The 22,731-nt window shown below is 55.8% G+C and overlaps 1 protein-coding gene across 1 annotated transcript; it reads right to left on the bottom strand.

The window, feature by feature from the left end:
- Nucleotides 1–620: 620 nt before the first annotated feature.
- Nucleotides 621–21,751, bottom strand: mpdu1b (mannose-P-dolichol utilization defect 1b). Its single transcript, XM_078208179.1, has 7 exons — nucleotides 21,595–21,751; nucleotides 13,907–13,972; nucleotides 12,339–12,471; nucleotides 9,308–9,393; nucleotides 6,777–6,895; nucleotides 3,100–3,210; nucleotides 621–894 (listed from the first exon to the last, which is right to left on the bottom strand). Exons 1-7 carry the CDS (start codon nucleotides 21,689–21,691, stop codon nucleotides 772–774), a joined length of 735 nt encoding a protein of 244 aa, XP_078064305.1. The 5' UTR covers nucleotides 21,692–21,751; the 3' UTR covers nucleotides 621–771.
- Between the last annotated feature and the right edge of the window lie 980 nt (nucleotides 21,752–22,731).

Genomic DNA, 22,731 nt, shown 5'->3' with positions numbered 1-22,731 from the left:
TGAGAGCGTGTGTGGAGAGAGTGGGAGAGGAGTGGGAGAGGAGTGAGAGAGTGAGAGAGTGAGGAGAGTGAGAGAGTGAGAGAGTGAGTGTGAGAGTGTGAGAGTGTGAGAGAGTGAGAGAGTGAGAGAGTGAGAGAGTGTGTGTGGGAGTTGGTGGTGTGTGTAGGGGGCTGGGGAGGGAGTTGGGGGGGTGTGTGTGGGGGGGTGTGTGTGTGGGGGGGGAGGGGGGTGTGTAGGGGGCTGGGGAGGGAGTTGGGGGGGTGTGTGTGGGGGTGTGTGTGTGTGGGGGGGAGGGGGGTGTGTAGGGGCTGGGAGGGAGTTGGGGGGTTGTGTGTGGGGGTGTGTGTGTGGGGGAGGGGGGGGTGTGTAGGGGCTGGGAGGGAGTTGGGGGGTTGTGTGTGGGGGTGTGTGTGTGTGTGTGGGGGGGAGGGGGGGGGGGTGTAGGGGGCTGGGGAGGGAGTTGGGGGTGTGTGTGTGGGGGTGTGTGTGTGGGGGAGGGGGGGGTGTAGGGGGCTGGGGAGGGAGTTGGGGGTGTGTGTGTGGGGGTGTGTGTGTGGGGGAGGGGGGTGTGTAGGGGGCTGGGGAGGGAGTTGGGGGGTTGTGTGTGGGGGTGTGTGTGTGTGTGGGGGGAGGGGGGGTGTGTGTGGGGGTGTGTGTGTGTGGGGGAGGGGGGGGTGTAGGGGGCTGGGGAGGGAGTTGGGGGGGTGTAACGGTGAGCTGGGTGTGACACTGAGCTGTTCTCTGTCGCTGGGTTTGCTGGTGGTGTTCGGGTTAATCGGTTTTCTGGTCTTTGTGGGCGGTGACTTTCCAGTAATACAGAACCTGACTCGCAATCACTCCGTTAAAGGATGAAGCCACCACATAGGTGAGAATCATCAACTGGTCACCTGTCTCCTGAGGAGAGAAACACAAGGAATAGAGACGGTTAATTCCCAGGACGGTGTGACTGGTCCTGGGCTAGACTGGCAGAGGAGGCTGTCAGACCGGCTCAGACTTTCTTTTCGGACCGAGCGAAGCGACAGGGCTGCCCTGACCAGAGGAAAGTGTCAACGTGAGGGAGAGTCTGCGTGTGCCAGTCTGTGCGCGTGCCAGTCTGTGCGCATGTGTCCGTGCCAGTCTGTGCACGTGCCAGTCTGTGCACGTGCCAGTCTGTGCACGTGCCAGTCTGTGCGCGTGCCAGTTTGTGCGCATGTGTCCGTGCAGTCTGTGCGCGTGCCAGTCTGTGCGCGTGCCAGTCTGTGCGCCTGTGCACGTGCCAGTCTGTGCGCGTGCCAGTCTGTGCGCGTGTGCACGTGCCAGTCTGTGCGCATGTGTGCGTGCCAGTCTGTGTGCGTGCCAGTCTGTGCGCATGTGTGCGTGCCAGTCTGTGCGTGTGCCAGTCTGTGTGCGTGCCAGTCTGTGCGCATGTGTGCGTGCCAGTCTGTGCACCTGTGCGCGTGCCAGTCTGTGCGCCTGTGCGCGTGCCAGTCTGTGCGCCTGTGCGCGTGCCAGTCTGTGCGTGTGCCAGTCTGTGTGCGTGCCAGTCTGTGCGCATGTGTGCGTGCCAGTCTGTGCGCCTGTGCGCGTGCCAGTCTGTGCGCCTGTGCGCGCGCGTGCCAGTCTGTGCGCGCGCCAGTCTGTGCGCGTGCCAGTCTGTGCGCCTGTGCGCGCGCGCGTGCCAGTCTGTGCGTGCGCGTGCCAGTCTGTGCGCGCGCGTGCCAGTCTGTGCGCGCGCGTGCCAGTCTGTGCGCGCGCGTGCCAGTCTGTGCGCCTGTGCGCGCGCGCGCCAGTCTGTGCGCGTGCCAGTCTGTGCGCCTGTGCGCGCGCCAGTCTGTGCGCGTGCCAGTCTGTGCGCGTGCCAGTCTGTGCGCGTGCCAGTCTGTGCGCCTGTGCGCGCGCGTGCCAGTCTGTGCGCGCGCCAGTCTGGGTGACAGTGTGTTTGTGTGAAGGGTGTATTAGAAAGTTACGAGGGCAGTGGAGATTCTATGCTCTTCGGGATGCGTGTAGCGAGGAAAGGGGCGGTTGGTGTGGGGGGGGGGCGGTAGGTGTGGGTGTGGGGGGGCGGTAGGTGTGGGGGGGGCGGTAGGTGTGGGGGGGGGGCGGTAGGTGTGGGGGGGGGCGGTAGGTGTGGGGGGGGGGGGGCGGTAGGTGTGGGGGGGGGCGGTAGGTGTGGGGGGGGGCGGTAGGTGGTGGGGGGGGGCGGTAGGTGTGGGGGGGCGGTAGGTGTGGGGGGGGGGGGGGCGGTAGGTGTGGGGGGGGCGGTAGGTGTGGGGGGGGGCGGTAGGTGTGGGGGGGGGGGCGGTAGGTGTGGGGGTGGGGCGGTAGGTGTGGGGGGGGGCGGTAGGTGTGGGGGGCGGTAGGTGTGGGTGTGGGGGGGCGGTAGGTGTGGGGGGGGGCGGTAGGTGTGGGTGTGGGGGGGCGGTAGGTGTGGGGGGGGGGCGGTAGGTGTGGGGGGGGCGGTAGGTGTGGGGGGGGGGGCGGTAGGTGTGGGGGGGGGGCGGTAGGTGTGGGGGGGGCGGTAGGTGTGGGGGGGGGGCGGTAGGTGTGGGGGGGGGCGGTAGGTGTGGGGGGGGGCTGTAGGTGTGGGGGGGGGGCGGTAGGTGTGGGGGGGGCGGTAGGTGTGGGGGGGGGGGCGGTAGGTGTGGGGGGGGCGGTAGGTGTGGGGGGGGGCGGTAGGTGTGGGGGGGGGGGCGGTAGGTGTGGGGGGGGGCGGTAGGTGTGGGGGGGGGGCGGTAGGTGTGGGGGGGGGCGGTAGGTGTGGGGGGGCGGTAGGTGTGTGGGGGGGCGGTAGGTGTGTGGGGGGGCGGTAGGTGTGGGTGTGGGGGGGCGGTAGGTGTGGGTGTGGGGAGGCGGTAGGTGTGGGGGGGGGGCGGTAGGTGTGGGGGGGCGGTAGGTGTGTGGGGGGGCGGTAGGTGTGGGTGTGGGGGGGCGGTAGGTGTGGGTGTGGGGAGGCGGTAGGTGTGGGGGGGGGCGGTAGGTGTGGGGGGGCGGTAGGTGTGTGGGGGGGCGGTAGGTGTGGGTGTGGGGGGGCGGTAGGTGTGGGTGTGGGGAGGCGGTAGGTGTGGGGGGGGGGGGCGGTAGGTGTGGGGGCGGGGGGTCAGACTGAAACCACACACTGACCTGGATGGAGGTGAAGATTCTTGCCAGAGAGCCCCCGAACAGGAGGAAGACTGTGAGAGCGGACAGCTGGCCCGTGTGTCCATTCCGATAGTTCGTGAGGATCTGAATCAGCTGCGGAACCGAAACATTACCCGGAGTCAGAGTTTGAATCACACCCCGAACATCCCCCACCTTCCAATTACTAACCCCCCCCGCATCACTGTCAGAGGGTCAGTGCTGAGGGAGTGCCGCACTGTCTGAGGGTCAGTGCTGAGGAGTGCCGCACTGTCAGAGGGTCAGTGCTGAGGGAGTGCCGCACTGCCAGAGGGTCAGTGCTGAGGGAGTGCCGCACTGTCAGAGGGTCAGTGCTGAGGGAGTGCCGCACTGTCAGAGGGTCAGTGCTGAGGGAGTGCCGCACTGTCAGAGGGTCAGTGCTGAGGGAGTGCCGCACTGTCAGAGGGTCAGTGCTGAGGGAGTGCCGCACTGTCAGAGGGTCAGTGCTGAGGGAGTGCCGCACTGTCAGAGGGTCAGTGCTGAGGGAGTGCCGCACTGTCAGAGGGTCAGTGCTGAGGGAGTGCCGCACTGTCAGAGGGTCAGTGCTGAGGGAGTGCCGCACTGTCAGAGGGTCAGTGCTGAGGGAGTGCCGCACTGTCAGAGGGTCAGTGCTGAGGGAGTGCCGCACTGTCAGAGGGTCAGTGCTGAGGGAGTGCCGCACTGTCAGAGGGTCAGTGCTGAGGGAGTGCCGCACTGTCAGAGGGTCAGTGCTGAGGGAGTGCCGCACTGTCAGAGGGTCAGTGCTGAGGGAGTGCCGCACTGTCAGAGGGTCAGTGCTGAGGGAGTGCCGCACTGTCAGAGGGTCAGTGCTGAGGGAGTGCCGCACTGTCAGAGAGTCAGTACTGAGGGAGTGCCGCACTGTCAGAGGGTCAGTGCTGAGGGAGTGCCGCACTGTCAGAGGATCAGTGCCGAGGGAGCTCTGCACCGTCAGAGGGTCAGTGCTGATGGAGTGCCGCACTGTCAGAGGATCAGTGGCTGAGGGAACGCCGCACTGTCAGAGGGTCAGTGCTGAGGGAGCGCCGCACTGTCAGAGGGTCAGTGCTGAGGGAGTGCCGCACTGTCAGAGGGTCAGTGCTGAGGGAGTGCCGCACTGTCAGAGGGTCAGTGCTGAGGGAGTGCCGCACTGTCAGAGGGTCAGTGCTGAGGGAGTGCTGCACTGTCAGAGGGTCAGTGCTGAGGGAGTGCCGCACTGTCAGAGGGTCAGTGCTGAGGGAGCGCCGCACTGTCAGGAGGGTCAGTGCTGAGGGAGTGCTGCACTGTCAGAGGGTCAGTGCTGAGGGAGTGCCGCACTGTCAGAGGGTCAGTGCTGAGGGAGTGCCGCACTGTCAGAGGGTCAGTGCTGAGGGAGTGCTGCACTGTCAGAGGGTTAGTGCTGAGGGAGTGCCGCACTGTCAGGAGGGTCAGTGCTGAGGAAGTGCTGCACTGTCAGAGGGTCAGTGCTGAGGGAGTGCTGCACTGTCAGAGGGTCAGTGCTGAGGGAGTGCCGCACTGTCAGAGGGTCAGTGCTGAGGGAGCACCGCACTGTCAGAGGGTCAGTGCTGAGGGAGTGCCGCACTGTCAGAGGGTCAGTGCTGAGGGAGTGCCGCACTGTCAGAGGGTCAGTGCTGAGGGAGTGCCGCACTGTCAGAGAGTCAGTACTGAGGGAGTGCCGCACTGTCAGAGGGTCAGTGCTGAGGGAGTGCCGCACTGTCAGAGGATCAGTGCCGAGGGAGCTCTGCACTGTCAGAGGGTCAGTGCTGATGGAGTGCCGCACTGTCAGAGGATCAGTGCTGAGGGAACGCCGCACTGTCAGAGGGTCAGTGCTGAGGGAGCGCCGCACTGTCAGAGGGTCAGTGCTGAGGGAGTGCCGCACTGTCAGAGGGTCAGTGCTGAGGGAGTGCCGCACTGTCAGAGGGTCAGTGCTGAGGGAGCACCGCACTGTCAGAGGGTCAGTGCTGAGGGAGTGCCGCACTGTCAGAGGGTCAGTGCTGAGGGAGTGCCGCACTGTCAGAGGGTCAGTGCTGAGGGAGTGCCGCACTGTCAGAGAGTCAGTACTGAGGGAGTGCCGCACTGTCAGAGGGTCAGTGCTGAGGGAGTGCCGCACTGTCAGAGGATCAGTGCCGAGGGAGCTCTGCACTGTCAGAGGGTCAGTGCTGATGGAGTGCCGCACTGTCAGAGGATCAGTGCTGAGGGAACGCCGCACTGTCAGAGGGTCAGTGCTGAGGGAGCGCCGCACTGTCAGAGGGTCAGTGCTGAGGGAGTGCCGCACTGTCAGAGGGTCAGTGCTGAGGGAGTGCCGCACTGTCAGAGGGTCAGTGCTGAGGGAGTGCCGCACTGTCAGAGGGTCAGTGCTGAGGGAGTGCTGCACTGTCAGAGGGTCAGTGCTGAGGGAGTGCCGCACTGTCAGAGGGTCAGTGCTGAGGGAGCGCCGCACTGTCAGAGGGTCAGTGCTGAGGGAGTGCTGCACTGTCAGAGGGTCAGTGCTGAGGGAGTGCCGCACTGTCAGAGGGTCAGTGCTGAGGGAGTGCCGCACTGTCAGAGGGTCAGTGCTGAGGGAGTGCTGCACTGTCAGAGGGTTAGTGCTGAGGGAGTGCCGCACTGTCAGAGGGTCAGTGCTGAGGAAGTGCTGCACTGTCAGAGGGTCAGTGCTGAGGGAGTGCTGCACTGTCAGAGGGTCAGTGCTGAGGGAGTGCCGCACTGTCAGAGGGTCAGTGCTGACGGAGCACCGCACTGTCAGAGGGTCAGTGCTGAGGGAGTGCCGCACTGTCAGAGGGTCAGTGCTGAGGGAGCACCGCACTGTCAGAGGGTCAGTGCTGAGGGAGCGCCGCACTGTCAGAGGGTCAGTGCTGAGGGAGTGCCGCACTGTCAGAGGGTCAGTGCTGAGGGAGTGCCGCACTGTCAGAGGGTCAGTGCTGAGGGAGTGCCGCACTGTCAGAGGGTCAGTGCTGAGGGAGTGCTGCACTGTCAGAGGGTCAGTGCTGAGGGAGTGCCGCACTGTCAGAGGGTCAGTGCTGAGGGAGCGCCGCACTGTCAGAGGGTCAGTGCTGAGGGAGTGCTGCACTGTCAGAGGGTCAGTGCTGAGGGAGTGCCGCACTGTCAGAGGGTCAGTGCTGAGGGAGTGCCGCACTGTCAGAGGGTCAGTGCTGAGGGAGTGCTGCACTGTCAGAGGGTTAGTGCTGAGGGAGTGCCGCACTGTCAGAGGGTCAGTGCTGAGGAAGTGCTGCACTGTCAGAGGGTCAGTGCTGAGGGAGTGCTGCACTGTCAGAGGGTCAGTGCTGAGGGAGTGCCGCACTGTCAGAGGGTCAGTGCTGACGGAGCACCGCACTGTCAGAGGGTCAGTGCTGAGGGAGTGCCGCACTGTCAGAGGGTCAGTGCTGAGGGAGCACCGCACTGTCAGAGGGTCAGTGCTGAGGGAGTGCCGCACTGTCAGAGGTGCCAGTATCCCTGGACCAAGATCACAAATAAACAGGTGACCTGGGATCGCTGTCACACTAACATTGTGGGATCTTGCTGTGTAAATTAGCTGCTGCGTTTCCCACAATGCAGCAGCGACCAGTTTTCGGAAACACGTCACCGGCTGCGAACCTGGTTTGGGACGTCCTGGGCTGGAGAGTGGCGCTGGGGGAGGGATTACGGCCGCTCTGTCCAAGGGGGCAGTTACTTACCCGGCTGACAATGATCGCTGGCATGTTGAGGGCCTGAAGGAAGGTCACGCCCACCAAGGGGGTCAAAGGTGACAGCAAAACACTAAGCATGGAGAAGTAAAGCAGCAGACACATCACACCTGGGAGGGAGAGAGGGGAGAGAGATTAACGCGCACCCTCTATCAACAAGCGGCCCCGACCACCCCCCCCCACCCCCCACACACACACACACAACCCCCCCTCCGCCCCCCACACAGCAGAGAGGGCATCCGCTCACTGTCTAAAACACAGGTCAAAGGACACGGATGCCAGTGTCCCAAACCGTGTCCGACTGAGTGACCACTCACTTTTAGTCACGGCTGTGATCATAGGATCCCGATGGTGCAGACGAGGCCATTGGGCCCATCACGTCTGCACCGACTGTCCGACAGAACATTTTACCCAGACCCCCTCCCTATCCCCATGACCCCACACTATGGCTAATCCCACCTAACCTGCACATCTTTGGACACTAAGGGGCAATTTAGCATGGCCAATCCCCCTAACCTACACAGCTTTGGACACTAAGGAACAATTTAGCATGGCCAATCCACCTAACCTACACAGCTTTGGACACTAAGGAACAATTTAGCATGGCCAATCCACCTAACCCGCACATCTTTGGACACTAAGGAACAATTTAGCATGGCCAATCCACCTAACCTGCACATCTTTGGACACTAAGGGACAATTTAGCATGGCCAATCCCCCTAACCTGCACATCTTTGGACACTAAGGGACAATTTAGCATGGCCAATCCACCTAACCCGCACATCTTTGGACACTAAGGGCAATTTAGCATGGCCAATCCACCTAACCCGCACATCTTTGGACACTAAGGGCAATTTAGCATGGCCAATCCACCTAACCTGCACATCTTTGGACACTATGGGACAATTTAGCATGGGCAATCCGCCTAACCTACACAGCTTTGGACACTAAGGAACAATTTAGCATGGCCAATCCACCTAACCTGCACATCTTTGGACACTAAGGGACAATTTAGCATGGCCAATCCACCTAACCTGCACATCTTTGGACACTAAGGAACAATTTAGCATAGCCAATCCACCTAACCTACACATCTTTGGACACTAAGGAACAATTTAGCATGGCCAATCCACCTAACCTGCACATCTTTGGACACTAAGGGACAATTTAGCATAGCCAATCCACCTAACCTACACATCTTTGGACACTAAGGAACAATTTAGCATGGCCAATCCACCTAACCTACACATCTTTGGACACTAAGGAACAATTTAGCATGGCCAATCCATCGAGCCCACACATCTAATGTATTCAAGAGGCGGCTGGATATCGCACTTGGGGGCGAATGGGATCAAAGGTTATGGGGAGAAAGCAGGATGAGGCTATTGAGTTGGACGATCAGCCATGGTGGTGATGAATGGGGGAGCAGGCTCGAAGGGCCGAATGGCCTCCTCCTGCTCCTATCTTCTCTGTTTCTATCTTCGGACTGTGGCCGGAGCACCCGGAGGAAACCCACGCAGACACGGGGAGAACGTGCAGACTCTGCAGAGACAGTGACCCGAGGCCGGAATTGAACCCGGGTCCCTGGCGCTGTGAGGCAGCGGTGCCAACCCGCTGTGCCCACTGTGCCACCTTTGGGAGTCAAGATGGCACTTCCTGCAAGCTGTTCCCAGCATACCTTCCAATTCTATCTTTTACTCTCGTTCTATGCTTCTCAAACTCTAACTATTTTAAACTCTCTAACGACGCACTATTCCAATCTCCAACCATCCTTAATCATTTTAGATGGTGTCCAGAGGGGCGATTTTTTCACACAGAGTGTCTGGAACAAGCTGCCAGAGGCAGTAGTAGAGGCGGGTACAATCTTTAAAATTCATTGGTGGGACATGGGCGTCGCCGGCTGGGCCCAGCATTTCTTGCCCATCCCTAGTTGCCCCTTGAGAAGGTGGTGATGAGCCGCCGCCTTGAATCGCTGCAGTCCCCGTGCTGTGGGTTGACCCACAATGCCGTTAGGGAGGGAATTCCAGGATTTTGACCCAGCGACAGTGAAGGAACGGCCGATATGTTTCCAAGTCAGGATGGTGAGTGGCTCGGAGAGGGAACCTCCAGGTGGGGGCGTTCCCAGGTATCTGCGGCCCTTGTCCCTCTAGATGGCCGAGGTTCTGGGTTTGGAAGGTGCTGCCTAAGGAGCCTTGGTGAGTCACTGCGGTGCATCTTGTAGATGGGACACGCGCTGCTACTGAGCGTCGGTGGTGGAGGGAGTGGGTGTTTGTGGATGGGGGGACAATCAAGCGGGGCTGCTTTGTCCTGGATGGTGTCGAGCTTCTTGGAGCCGCTCCCATCCAGGCGAGTGGGGAGTGTTCCATCACACTCCTGACTTGTGTCCTTGTAGATGGTGGACAGGCTTTGGGGGGGGGGGGGGGGGAGTCAGGAGGTGAGTTACTCACCGCAGGATTCCCAGCCTCTGACCTGCTCTGGCAGCCCCTGTGTTTATGTGGAGAGCACAGCTCGGTTTCTGGTACCTTTATCTGTCCTGCCACCATAACGTTGAATAAGGAAGGCAATCGTCAAAGTCTGCAGCATCAGGAAAAGGGCCTCACCCCAGGAGCTGGAAAGAGGAAGAACGATAGTCAGCAGCGGAACGGTGTGAACGTGCCCCACACACTTCCTCAACAGAGGATGTGACACTCTATCCAACACCAGCACACAGCCGCACTGTCAGAGGGTCAGTACTGAGGGAGTGCCGCACTGTCAGAGGGTCAGTGCTGAGGGAGTGCCGCACTGTCAGAGGGTCAGTGCTGAGGGAGTGCCGCACTGTCAGAGGGTCAGTGCTGAGGGAGTGCCGCACTGTCAGAGGGTCAGTACTGAGGGAGTGCCGCACTGTCAGAGGGTCAGTACTGAGGGAGTGCCGCACTGTCAGAGGGTCAGTACTGAGGGAGTGCCGCACTGTCAGAGGGTCAGTACTGAGGGAGTGCCGCACTGTCAGAGGGTCAGTGCTGAGGGAGTGCCGCACTGTCAGAGGGTCAGTGCTGAGGGAGTGCCGCACTGTCAGAGGGTCAGTGCTGAGGGAGTGCCGCACTGTCAGAGGGTCAGTGCTGAGGGAGTGCCGCACTGTCAGAGGGTCAGTGCTGAGGGAGTGCCGCACTGTCAGAGGGTCAGTGCTGAGGGAGTGCCGCACTGTCAGAGGGTCAGTGCTGAGGGAGTGCCGCACTGTCAGAGGGTCAGTGCTGAGGGAGTGCCGCACTGTCAGAGGGTCAGTGCTGAGGGAGTGCCGCACTGTCAGAGGGTCAGTGCTGAGGGAGCGCCGCACTGTCAGAGGGTCAGTGCTGAGGGAGTGCTGCACTGTCAGAGGGTCAGTACCGAGGGAGTGCCGCACTGTCAGAGGGTCAGTGCTGAGGGAGTGCCGCACTGTCAGAGGGTCAGTGCTGAGGGAGTGCCGCACTGTCAGAGGGTCAGTGCTGAGGGAGTGCCGCACTGTCAGAGGGTCAGTGCTGAGGGAGTGCCGCACTGTCAGAGGGTCAGTGCTGAGGGAGCGCCGCACTGTCAGAGGGTCAGTGCTGAGGGAGTGCCGCACCGTCAGAGGGTCAGTGCTGAGGGAGTGCCGCACTGTCAGAGGGTCAGTGCTGAGGGAGTGCCGCACTGTCAGAGGGTCAGTGCTGAGGGAGTGCCGCACTGTCAGAGGGTCAGTGCTGAGGGAGTGCCGCACTGTCAGAGGGTCAGTGCTGAGGGAGTGCCGCACTGTCAGAGGGTCAGTACTGAGGGAGCGCCGCACTGTCAGAGGGTCAGTGCTGAGGGAGTGCCGCACTGTCAGTGGGTCAGTACTGAGAGAGTGCCGCACTGTCAGAGGGCCGCACTGTCAGAGGGTCAGTACTGAGAGAGTGCCGCACTGTCAGAGGGTCTGTGCTGAGGGAGTGCCGCACTGTCAGAGGGTCAGTGCTGAGGGAGTGCTGCACTGTCAGAGGGTCAGTGCTGAGGGAGTGCCGCACTGTCAGAGGGTCAGTGCTGAGGGAGTGCCACACCGGGGAGAATGTGGGACTCATTCCCACGGGGAGTGGGAGAGAATGTGGGACTCGGTCCCACAGGGAGTGAGGGAGAATGTGGGACTCGGTCCCACAGGGAGTGAGGGAGAATGTGGGACTCGCTCCCACGGGGAGTGGGAGAGAATGTGGGACTCGCTCCCACGGGGAGTGGGGGAGAATGTGGGACTCGCTCCCACGGGGAGTGGGGGAGAATGTGGAACCCGCTGCCATGGGGAGTGGGGGAGAATGTGGGCCTCGCTCCCACGGGGAGTGGGGGAGAATGTGGAACCCGCTCCCACGGGGAGTGGGGAGAATGTGGAACTCGCTCCCACGGGGAGTGAGGGAGAATGTGGAACTCGCTCCCACGGGGAGTGGGGTAGAATGTGGGACTCGCTCCCACGGGGAGTGGGGAGAATGTGGGATTCGCTCCCACGGGGGAGTGGGGAGAATGTGGAACTCGCTCCCACGGGGAGTGGGGAGAATGTGGGATTCGCTCCCACGGGGGAGTGGGGAGAATGTGGAACTCGCTCCCACGGGGAGTGGTCGAGGTGAGTAATATCGAGACATTTAAAGGGGGAAAGCTGGATAAACACATGAAGGGGAAATGAATAAAAGGATATGCTAATAGGGTGAGATGGGAGGAGGCTGGTGTGGAGCAGAAATACCAGCACAGATGGGCCGATTGGCCTGTTCCTGTGCTCTATGCTCGATGTAATGTGGACGGAGAAAGAACGGCTACAACGATAATTTAACCACAGTAATGGCAATAGCGGCTTCAAAATGGCTGTTCTGGCTGAGAGCTAAGCATCTTGGGAGTTTTCGGTCAACTTATAGTTTAAATTATAGATGCAGGTCGTAAAGTTGTTCTGGTCTGGGAGCTGTGATCTGAAGCTTCCCAGATAAGGGAAGTTGTTTACATTAACTGAGACAGTGAGGCTCAGACTTTTATGGCCGCTGTGTGTGGTACATGTCAAATGAACTAAGTGCAATGGCTTCATTCAAAAGTAATTTCACTGGATGTTCAAGCCATGTGATCAGTTTCTGGTGACACAATTGGCTGGATGACCGAGAAAGCGAGTGGAGAACTGTGAATAAAAGACATGCCAGTCCTTTGTTTGGCAGCGATAACTCGGAGACCAACCATCGCAGCAAGACCTGTGCCCTGAAGGATGCTTCAGGGAAGAAGAAGATAGATTCTACATCGAGGACATTTCTTGGCCCAAGATTTTCCTAAACTCGGTGGTATCTATTTTCAGTTAAATAGTTACAGTTGACGTTTAGTTAAAGTTGATATTTAATTAAAGTTAGTATGCAGTTTAAGAGTTAAAGTTCAGTTGAGAGTTGATGTTCGGTTACAGTCAAAGTTCAGTAAAAAGTTAATAAGTTGCAAATGTTTATGTTTGAATTGGTAAAGAAGTGTTAAATAAAGAAATACTTGAATAACTGACCTTGTCTCTTTAAACTGGAATGTTTGGAAGGTGTTTAAGTTAAAGCTGTATAACAGTAATCACACGTGAAACACAGAGAAAGATACCTGAAGGGGAAGTGGTTCCTGATACCATACACCATGGAGCCAGTGATGGATAACATTTCCAGCAGTACAGACTTAAAGCTCAAACCTTCTGTACTCTTTGCTCTTTTGATCTTCAAAATCTGAGGTAGTTTCACTGCAAATAACGTACATTAGAGTCACTTACAGAGAGACTGCGTAGGGCCATCGAATCCCTACAGCGCAGGAGGAGGCCATTCAGCCCAATTGTGCACCCACTCTCTGAAACAGCTCTTACCCAGGCCCACACCCTATCCCCGTAACCCCACGCATTTATCTGGAGCCATGCATACAATTCGGGTCTCCTTCATCTCCTTCAGGGAAGGACATACCCTGTCTACATCAACGGGGACGAAGTAGAAAGGGTCGAGAGCTTCAAGTGTTAAGGTGTCCAGATCACCAACAACCTGTCCTGGTCCCCCCCCACGCCGACACTATAGTTAAGAAAGCCCACTACTATCCTCCTTATACACCTATCACTGTGCGGCCAAATCCCCCTCCAACTCGATTTTCAAGTTTGCTGACGACTCCACCGTAGTGGGTCGGATCTCAAACAATGACGAGACAGAGTACAGGAATGAGATAGAGAATCTGGTGAACTGGTGTGGCAACAATAATCTCTCCCTCAATGTCAGTAAATCAAGGGAGATTGTCATCGACTTCAGGAAGTGTAAAGGAGAACATGCCCCTGTCTACATCAACGGGGACGAAGTAGAAAGGGTCGAGAGCTTCAAGTTTTTAGGTGTCCAGATCACCAACAACCTGTCCTGGTCCCCCCCACGCCGACACTATAGTTAAGAAAGCCCCACCAACGCCACTACTTTCTCAGAAGGCTAAGGAAATTTGGTATGTCAGCTACGACTCTCACCAACTTTTACAGATGCCCCATAGAAAGCATTCTTTCTGGTTGTATCACAGCTTGGTATGGGGCTCCTGCTCTGCCCAAGACCGCAAGGAACTACAAAAGGGTCGTGAATGTAGCCCAATCCATCACGCAAACCCAGCCTCCCATCCATTGACCCTGTCTACACTTCCCGCTGCCTCGGGGAAAAGCAGCCAGCATAATTAAGGACCCCCTCACACCCTGAACATTCTCTCTTCCACCTTCTTCCGTCGGGAAAAAGATACAAAAGTCGGAGGTCACGAACCAACCGACTCTAGAACAGCTTCTTCCCTGCTGCCGTCAGACTTTCGAATGGACCTACCTCGCATTAAGTTGATCTTTCTCTACACCCTAGCTATGACTGTAACACTACATTCTGCACCCTCTCCTTTCCTTCTCTGTGAACGGTATGCTTTGTCTGTATAACGCGCAAGAAACAATACTTTTCACTGTGTGTTAATACATGTGACAATAAATCAAATTAAAATCAGCACTGTGGGATGGATAAAACGTTATGAACTCAAGGGAAATGGGAAGGAATGGGGGGATCAGGATATTGAATTTGATGATCCGTGATAATCAAAATGAAAGTTGGAACAGGCTCGAAGGGATGAATTGCCTCCACTTGCTTCTAGTTTCTATGTTTCTAAGCAGTTGTAGACATACTCACCCATCACAGATCCTGCAATGATGCCCAGTCCCAACACCTTGCTGAGGAGAAGTTTCAGACAAGGAACTAAAGAGGAATGGAGACGGGAAAAGGGTTAGTGTTTTATCTGCACAGAGGGACCCCTGCCCCAAACCGCCACTGAAAGAGCTACGTACACAAAGATTAATTCTCAGGGGCTAAGTTTTAAAGCTTATTTATTCGTGTCACAAGTAGGCTTACATTAACACTGCAATGAAGTTACTGTGAAAATCCCTTAGTCGCCCACACTCCGGCGCTTGTTCGGGTAACGCGGAGGGAGAATTTAGCATCTAACCGGCACATCTTCCGGACTGTGGGAGGAAACCGGAGCACCCGGGGGGAAACCCACGGGGAGAACGCGCTCAGACAGTGACCCGAGTCGGGAATCGAACCTGGGTCGCTGGCGCTCTGAGGCAGCAGAGCTGGCAACAGCCTGGACAAGCTCTCTGGCAGTGGAGTGATAAGCTAACACAGAAAGTGGGAGGAAGGCGGGGGGGGGGGGGGGGGGGGGGGGGGGATCCTCACTCCCAGAGCCCCTGTCCCCTGGCTGCATGTCCAGAGTTGGATCCCGACACCTCCCCTTGCGTGGGCTGTGCGTGTCACAACAATGGCCGTCCTTCAGATGTAGTCAACTGACCATCTCGTGCTTGCATCTTTCTTTCTCTGATGAACACAGATCCCAGTGCAGGAAAGGCAAACTACTGCAGAGGCTGGAGATCCTCATCATCGTAGAATCCCTACAGTGCAGGTAGAGACCATTCGGTCAATCGGATCTGTACCAACTCTCCGTCAGAGCAGCCCACACAGGCCCTATTCCTGTGATCTTACGTATTAATCCACCTAACCTGCACATCTTTGGACACTAAGGGGCAATTTAGCATGGCCAATCCCCCTAACCTACACATCTTTGGACACTAAGGGACAGTTTAGCATGGCCAATCCACCTAACCTACACATCTTTGGACACTAAGGGACAATTTAGCATGGCCAATCCACCTAACCTACACATCTTTGGACACTAAGGGGCAATTTAGCATGGCCAATCCCCCTAACCTACACATCTTTAAACACTAAGGGGCATTTAGCATGGCCAATCCACCTAACCTACACATCTTTGGACACTAAGGGACAATTTAGCATGGCCAATCCACCTAACCTACACATCTTTGGACACTAAGGGACAATTTAGCATGGCCAATCCACCTAACCTACACATCTTCGGACACTAAGGGACAATTTAGCATGGCCAATCCACCTAACCTACACATCTTTGGACACTAAGGGGACAATTTAGCATGGCCAATCCACCTAACCTACACATCTTTGGACACTAAGGGGCAATTTAGCATGGCCAATCCCCCTAACCTACACATCTTTAAACACTAAGGGACAATTTAGCATGGCCAATCCACACTGACCTGCACATCTTTGGACACTAAGGAGACAATTTAGCATGGCCAATCCACACTAACCTGCACATCTTTGGACACTAAGGGGCAATTTAGCATGGCCAATCCACCCTAACCTGCACATCTTTGGACACTAAGGAGACAATTTAGCATGGCCAATCCACCTAACCTGCACATCTTTGGACACTAAGGGGCAATTTAGCATGGCCAATCCACACTAACCTGCACATCTTTGGACACTAAGGGGCAATTTAGCATGGCCAATCCACACTAACCTGCATATCTTTGGACACTAAGGGGCAATTTAGCATGGCCAATCCACCCTAACCTGCACATCTTTGGACACTAAGGGACAATTTAGCACGGCCAATCCACCAAACCTGCACATCTTTGGACACTAAGGGACAATTTAGCATGGCCAATCCGCCTAACCTACACATCTTCGGACACTAAGGGACAATTTAGCATGGCCAATCCACCTAACCTACACATCTTTGGACACTAAGGGGACAATTTAGCATGGCCAATCCACCTAACCTACACATCTTTGGACACTAAGGGGCAATTTAGCATGGCCAATCCCCCTAACCTACACATCTTTAAACACTAAGGGGCATTTAGCATGGCCAATCCACACTGACCTGCACATCTTTGGACACTAAGGAGACAATTTAGCATGGCCAATCCACACTAACCTGCACATCTTTGGACACTAAGGGGCAATTTAGCATGGCCAATCCACACTAACCTGCATATCTTTGGACACTAAGGGGCAATTTAGCATGGCCAATCCACCCTAACCTGCACATCTTTGGACACTAAGGAGACAATTTAGCATGGCCAATCCACCTAACCTGCACATCTTTGGACACTAAGGGGCAATTTAGCATGGCCAATACACACTAACCTGCACATCTTTGGACACTAAGGGGCAATTTAGCATGGCCAATCCACACTAACCTGCATATCTTTGGACACTAAGGGGCAATTTAGCATGGCCAATCCACCCTAACCTGCACATCTTTGGACACTAAGGAGACAATTTAGCATGGCCAATCCACCTAACCTGCACATCTTTGGACACTAAGGGGCAATTTAGCATGGCCAATCCACACTGACCTGCACATCTTTGGACACTAAGGGCCAATTTAGCATGGCCAATCCACCTAACCTGCACATCTTTGGACACTAAGGGGCAATTTAGCATGGCCAATCCACCTAACCTACACATCTTTGGACACTAAGGGGCAATTTAGCATGGCCAATCCACCTAACCTGCACATCTTTGGACACTAAGGGACAATTTAGCAGGGCCAATCCACCTAACCTACACATCTTTGGACACTAAGGGACAATTTAGCATGGCCAATCCACCTAACCCACACATCTTTGGACACTAAGGGGCAATTTAGCATGGCCAATCCACCTAACCCACACATCTTTGGACACTAAGGGGCAATTTAGCATGGCCAATCCACCTAACCTGCACATCTTTGGACACTAAGGGACAATTTAGCTTGGCCAATCCACCTAACCTACACATCTTTGGACACTAAGGGACAATTTAGCATGGCCAATCCACCTAACCTACACATCTTTGGACACTAAGGGACAATTTAGCACGACCAATCCACCTAACCTGCACATCTTTGGACACTAAGGGACAATTTAGCATGGCCAATCCACCTAACCTACACATCTTCGGACACTAAGGGACAATTTAGCATGGCCAATCCACCTAACCTACACATCTTCGGACACTAAGGGACAATTTAGCATGGCCAATCCACCTAACCTACACATCTTTGGACACTAAGGGGACAATTTAGCATGGCCAATCCACCTAACCTACACATCTTTGGACACGAAGGGGCAATTTAGCATGGCCAATCCCCCTAACCTACACATCTTTAAACACTAAGGGGCATTTAGCATGGCCAATCCACCTAACCTACACATCTTTGGACACTAAGGGACAAGTTAGCATGGCCAATCCACCTAACCTACACATCTTTGGACACTAAGGGACAATTTAGCACGGCCAATCCACCTAACCTGCACATCTTTGGACACTAAGGGACAATTTAGCATGGCCAATCCACCTAACCTACACATCTTCGGACACTAAGGGACAATTTAGCATGGCCAATCCACCTAACCTACACATCTTTGGACACTAAGGGGACAATTTAGCATGGCCAATCCACCTAACCTACACATCTTTGGACACTAAGGGGCAATTTAGCATGGCCAATCCCCCTAACCTACACATCTTTAAACACTAAGGGGCATTTAGCATGGCCAATCCACACTGACCTGCACATCTTTGGACACTAAGGGGCAATTTAGCATGGCCAATCCACCCTAACCTGCACATCTTTGGACACTAAGGAGACAATTTAGCATGGCCAATCCACCTAACCTGCACATCTTTGGACACTAAGGGGCAATTTAGCATGGCCAATCCACCCTAACCTGCACATCTTTGGACACTAAGGGACAATCCACCTAACCTGCACATCTTTGGACACTAAGGGGCAATTTAGCATGGCCAATCCACCTAACCTACACATCTTTGGACACTAAGGGGCAATTTAGCATGGCCAATCCACACTAACCTGCACATCTTTGGACACTAAGGGGCAATTTAGCATGGCCAATCCACACTAACCTGCATATCTTTGGACACTAAGGGGCAATTTAGCATGGCCAATCCACCCTAACCTGCACATCTTTGGACACTAAGGGACAATTTAGCATGGCCAATCCGCCTAACCTACACATCTTCGGACACTAAGGGACAATTTAGCATGGCCAATCCACCTAACCTACACATCTTTGGACACTAAGGGGACAATTTAGCATGGCCAATCCACCTAACCTACACATCTTTGGACACTAAGGGGCAATTTAGCATGGCCAATCCCCCTAACCTACACATCTTTAAACACTAAGGGGCATTTAGCATGGCCAATCCACACTGACCTGCACATCTTTGGACACTAAGGAGACAATTTAGCATGGCCAATCCACACTAACCTGCATATCTTTGGACACTAAGGGGCAATTTAGCATGGCCAATCCACCCTAACCTGCACATCTTTGGACACTAAGGAGACAATTTAGCATGGCCAATCCACCTAACCTGCACATCTTTGGACACTAAGGGGCAATTTAGCATGGCCAATCCACACTGACCTCCACATCTTTGGCCACTAAGGGGCAATTTAGCATGGCCAATCCACCTAACCTACACATCTTTGGACACTAAGGGGCAATTTAGCATGGCCAATCCACCTAACCTCCACATCTTTGGACACTAAGGGGCAATTTAGCATGGCCAATCCACGTAACCTGCACATCTTTGGCCTCTTTTAACGTCAAACTAAATGAACAAACTCAAATTAAGTCAGGACAAAGTAAAAGGGGCAGCTCCCCAAAAGGAGGGGGAACAGCCCCAACAAAAATCAAAGTACAAAGGAAACTTAAAGACATCAAATTAAAATGTGATTATCGGGGTCTATAACGCACCCCAGCCCCTGCGGTGCCCAACGGGCGCGGAAGGCGTCAACCGCGCCCGTGGACACCGCATGCTCCCTCTCCAGGGACACCCAGCCGCGGACGTAGCCGCGGTAGAGGGGAAGACAGTCAGGATGGACGGCCCCCTCGATCGCCCGCAGCCTGGACCGGTAAATGGCGCGTTTCGCCAGGCCCAGGAGCAGGTTCACAAGGAGGTCGCCATCCCTCCCCTCCCCTCTCCGCACCGGGTGTCCGTAGATCAGGAGCGCAGGACTGAAGTGCAAACAAAACATCGATAAAAGGTTCTTTAGGAAAACAAAAAGGGAGTGCAGCCTAAGACAAAAACATAGACATGGTCCACGGACTCCACAAGGCCGCAGAAAGGGCAGTCTTCGGAGCCCGTGAACCAGTGAATCCTACGGTTGTGCGGAACTGCTGCATGCATCACCCTCCACCCCAGGTCCCCGATGTAATTGGGGGAGACCCCTCCGTAGAGGGACCTCCAGTGGGGACCTCCGCCGCCCGGCGGCAACAAGGCCCGCCAAGGTGTATCCGGGCGACGGGCGAGGACGCGGTAGTGGAAGGTGTGCAGCAGCAGCCCGCACAGGAAACGCCTCCGCACGGTAGAAAAAGGCACGGAGGACATTTCCGCGAGGCGGCTCAGGCTGTGGGGCACCTCACCCGAGGAGGGGGGGGGGGGGTTGAGGCTTTGGGCCAATGTGGAATTCCGTCCGAGCAGGGGAACGCTCGGGCGGGATCCCACCGCATGCCTGCGCCGCCTGGGAGGAAACCGGAGCTCCTGGAGGAAACCCACGCAGACACGGGGAGAATGTGCGGACTCCACACAGACAGTGACCCGAGGAATAGAACATAGAACATTACAGCGCAGTACAGGCCCTTCATAAGGCATATGGCATGCTTGCCTTTATAGGACGGGGCATAGAGTATAAAGGTTGGGGTCTGATGTTGCGGTTGTATAGAACGTTGGTTCGGCCGCATTTGAAATACTGCGCCCAGTTCTGGTCGCCACACTAGCAGAAGGACGTGGAGGCTTTAGAGAGAGTACAGAGGAGGTTTACCAGGATGTTGCCTGGTATGGAAGGGTTTAGTTATAAGGAGAGATTGGGTAAACTGGGGTTGTTCTCACTGGAAAGACTGAGGATGAGGGGTGACCTAATAGAGGTGTATAAAATTATGAAAGGCATAGATAAGGTGAACGGTGGGAAGCTTTTTCCCAGGTCGGTGGTGACGTTCACGAGGGGTCATAGGTTCAAGGTGAGGGGGGGGGTTTAACACAGATATCAGAAGGACGTATTTTACACAGAGGGTGGTGGGGGCCTGGAATGCGCTGCCAGGCAAGGTGGTGGAGGCGGACACACTGGGAACGTTTAAGACTTATCTAGATAGCCACATGAACGGAGTGGGAATGGAGGGATGCAAAAGAATGGGCTAGTTTGGACCAGGGAGCGGCGCGGGCTTGGAGGGCCGAAGGGCCTGTTCCTGTGCTGTATTGTTCTTTGTTCTTCAGCCCTCGATGTTGCGCCGACCAGTGAAACCAATCTACAGCCCCTCCAACCTACACTATTCCAATATCATCCATATGTTTATCCAATAACCATTTAAGTGCCCTTAATGTTGGCGAGTCCACCACTGCTGCAGGCAGGGCAATTGAACTGAACCCGGGTCCCTGGCACTGTGAGGTAAAACTGCTATCCACTGAAATAAAAACAGAAACTGCTGGGAAGGACATAGCAGGTGTGCCCAGGAGCTGTGGGGCAAGAAACAGACTTAATCTTCGGAGTCCAATATATTCTGAAGAGTCATACGGATTTGAAAATGATAACTGTGCTGCTCTCTCCGCAGGTGTTGCCAGACGGGTCGAGTCCTTCCCAGCCTCACTTTTTTATTTAAGCCTCCAGCGGGTCTCCCGATCAGAATCTTGTCCTGCAGGAATAAGCCATTCGGCCCATCTTTCCTGTGCCAACTCCAAAGATGTGCGGGTTAGGTTGATTGGCCAGGTTTAAAAAAAAAATTGCCCCTTAGAATCCTAAAATGCGTAGGTTAGAGGGATTAGCGGGTAAATATGTGGGGATAGGGCCTAGGTGGGATTGTGGTCGGTGCAGACTCGATGGGCCGAATGGCCTCCTTCTGCACTGTAGGGTTTCTATGATTCTATGATACTCCCATTAGGGAAGCACAGCGGGTTAGCGCTGCTGCCTCACTGTGCCAGGGACCTGGGTTCGATTCCCGGCTCGGGTCGCTGTCTGTGCGGAGTCTGCACGTTCTCCCCGTGTCTGCGTGGGTTTCCTCCGGGTGCTCCGGTTTCCTCCCACAGTCCGAAAGACGTGCTGGTTAGGGTGCTTGAATTCTCCCTCAGTGTTACCCCAAACAGGAGTGTGGCGACTAGGGGGGATTTTCACAGTAACTTCATTGCAGTGTTAATGTCAGCCTTACTTGTGACACTAACAAAATAAACTTCAACAGTCCAGCAGCTGGAACAATTTCCATCCCAGGACGATAAATTCATCAGGGACATCGCTGCTTTAAGAGGGCGGGGGGAGCGAGGAGCCCGATTGACAGCGCGGAGGACCAATGGGAAAGCGCGCCAGCATCCTCCCCGCCTTCTGATTGGCCGCGGCGGCTTGGAATGGACCAATCGGACGGCGGCAGGCGGGGAGGGCGGGTTCGCGCACGCGCGCTCCGACGGCCGGCGGCGGCCGGGTTGTTTCCCCCTCCCCTCACCGTCCAGCAGGTTAAACTCCAGGAAGAAGCGGTCGTAGCATCTCTCGGTGAGGAGGAAGTTGAGCAGCAGCGGTTTGAGCAGGGCGGCGGACGCCATGGCCGCGGCGGGAGGTGAGGAGGGGCGGGGGAGGGAAGGACCCGGAGCGCGGCGACTTCCGGAACGCGGCGACTTCCGGTGGGTCCGCCTTCCTCGGCTGTCCGGCCGGTCCCCGGGGCGCCGAACAAAGGTTCCGGCCCCTCCCCCACACATTATAGTCACCAGAGACAGACTGTGTGCCTGGAATATCCCTGAACCCCTTCCAATTAAACCTCTCAGGCAGCCCAAATCACAACAACCTATCTCCCAATCATGAAGGTAGCCTTATTTCCACTTGTGTAGAAGTTACACAGAAGGTAGGAGCAGGAGGAGGCCATTCAGCCCCTCGAGCCATTCTTCACCATCATGGCTGATCAAAGAACAAAGAACAATACAGCCCAGGAACAGGCCCTTCGGCCCTCCAAGCCTGTGTCGCTCACGTGCCCAACTAGACCAACCGTTCCTCTATTCCCAGTCTGTTCATGTGGCTATCTAGATAAGTCTTAAAGGATCCCAGCGTGTCCGCCTCAATCACCTTGCTTGGCAGTGCATTCCAGGCCCCCACCACCCTCTGTGTAAAATACGTCCCCCTGACATCTGTGTTGAACCTTGCCCCCCCTCACCTTGAACCCGTGACCCCTTGTGTTCGTCACCTCCGACCTGGGAAAAAGCTTCCCACTGTTCACCCTATCTATGCCCTTCATAATTTTATACACCTCTATTAGGTCGCCCCTCATCCTCCGTCTTTCCAGGGAGAACAACCCCAGTTTACCCAATCTCTCCTCATAGTTGAGACCCTCCATACCAGGCAACATCCTGGTAAACCTTCTCTGCACTCTCTCCAAAGCCCCCACGTCCTTCTGGTAGTGTGGCGACCAGAACTGGACGCAGTATTCCAAATGTGGCCTAACCAGCGTTCTATACAGCTACAACATCAGACTCCAGCTTTTATACTCTATACCCCGTCCTATAAAGGGAAGCATACCATATGCCTTCTTCACCACCTTCTCCACCTGTGTTGCTACCTTCAAGGATCTGTAGACTTGTACACCCAAGTCCCT

The sequence above is a fragment of the Mustelus asterias genome, unplaced genomic scaffold (genome assembly GCF_964213995.1).
Source record: "Mustelus asterias unplaced genomic scaffold, sMusAst1.hap1.1 HAP1_SCAFFOLD_3274, whole genome shotgun sequence".
Classification (NCBI taxonomy): Eukaryota; Metazoa; Chordata; class Chondrichthyes; order Carcharhiniformes; family Triakidae; genus Mustelus; species Mustelus asterias.
The sequence above is the reverse complement of the archived record's forward strand: the minus strand, read 5'-3'. Positions and strand labels throughout refer to the sequence as shown.

Coding starts and splice junctions, on each gene's coding strand:
- mpdu1b (XM_078208179.1), bottom strand. CDS start 21,691: ATGGCGTCCGCCGCCCTGCTCAAACCGCTGCTGCTCAACTTCCTCCTC. Junction 3,211..6,776: donor CAGCGATCATTGTCAGCCGG/GTAAGTAACTGC, acceptor TCGGTTCCGCAG/CTGATTCAGATCCTCACGAA. Junction 895..3,099: donor GAATCTTCACCTCCATCCAG/GTCAGTGTGTGG, acceptor TTCTCTCCTCAG/GAGACAGGTGACCAGTTGAT.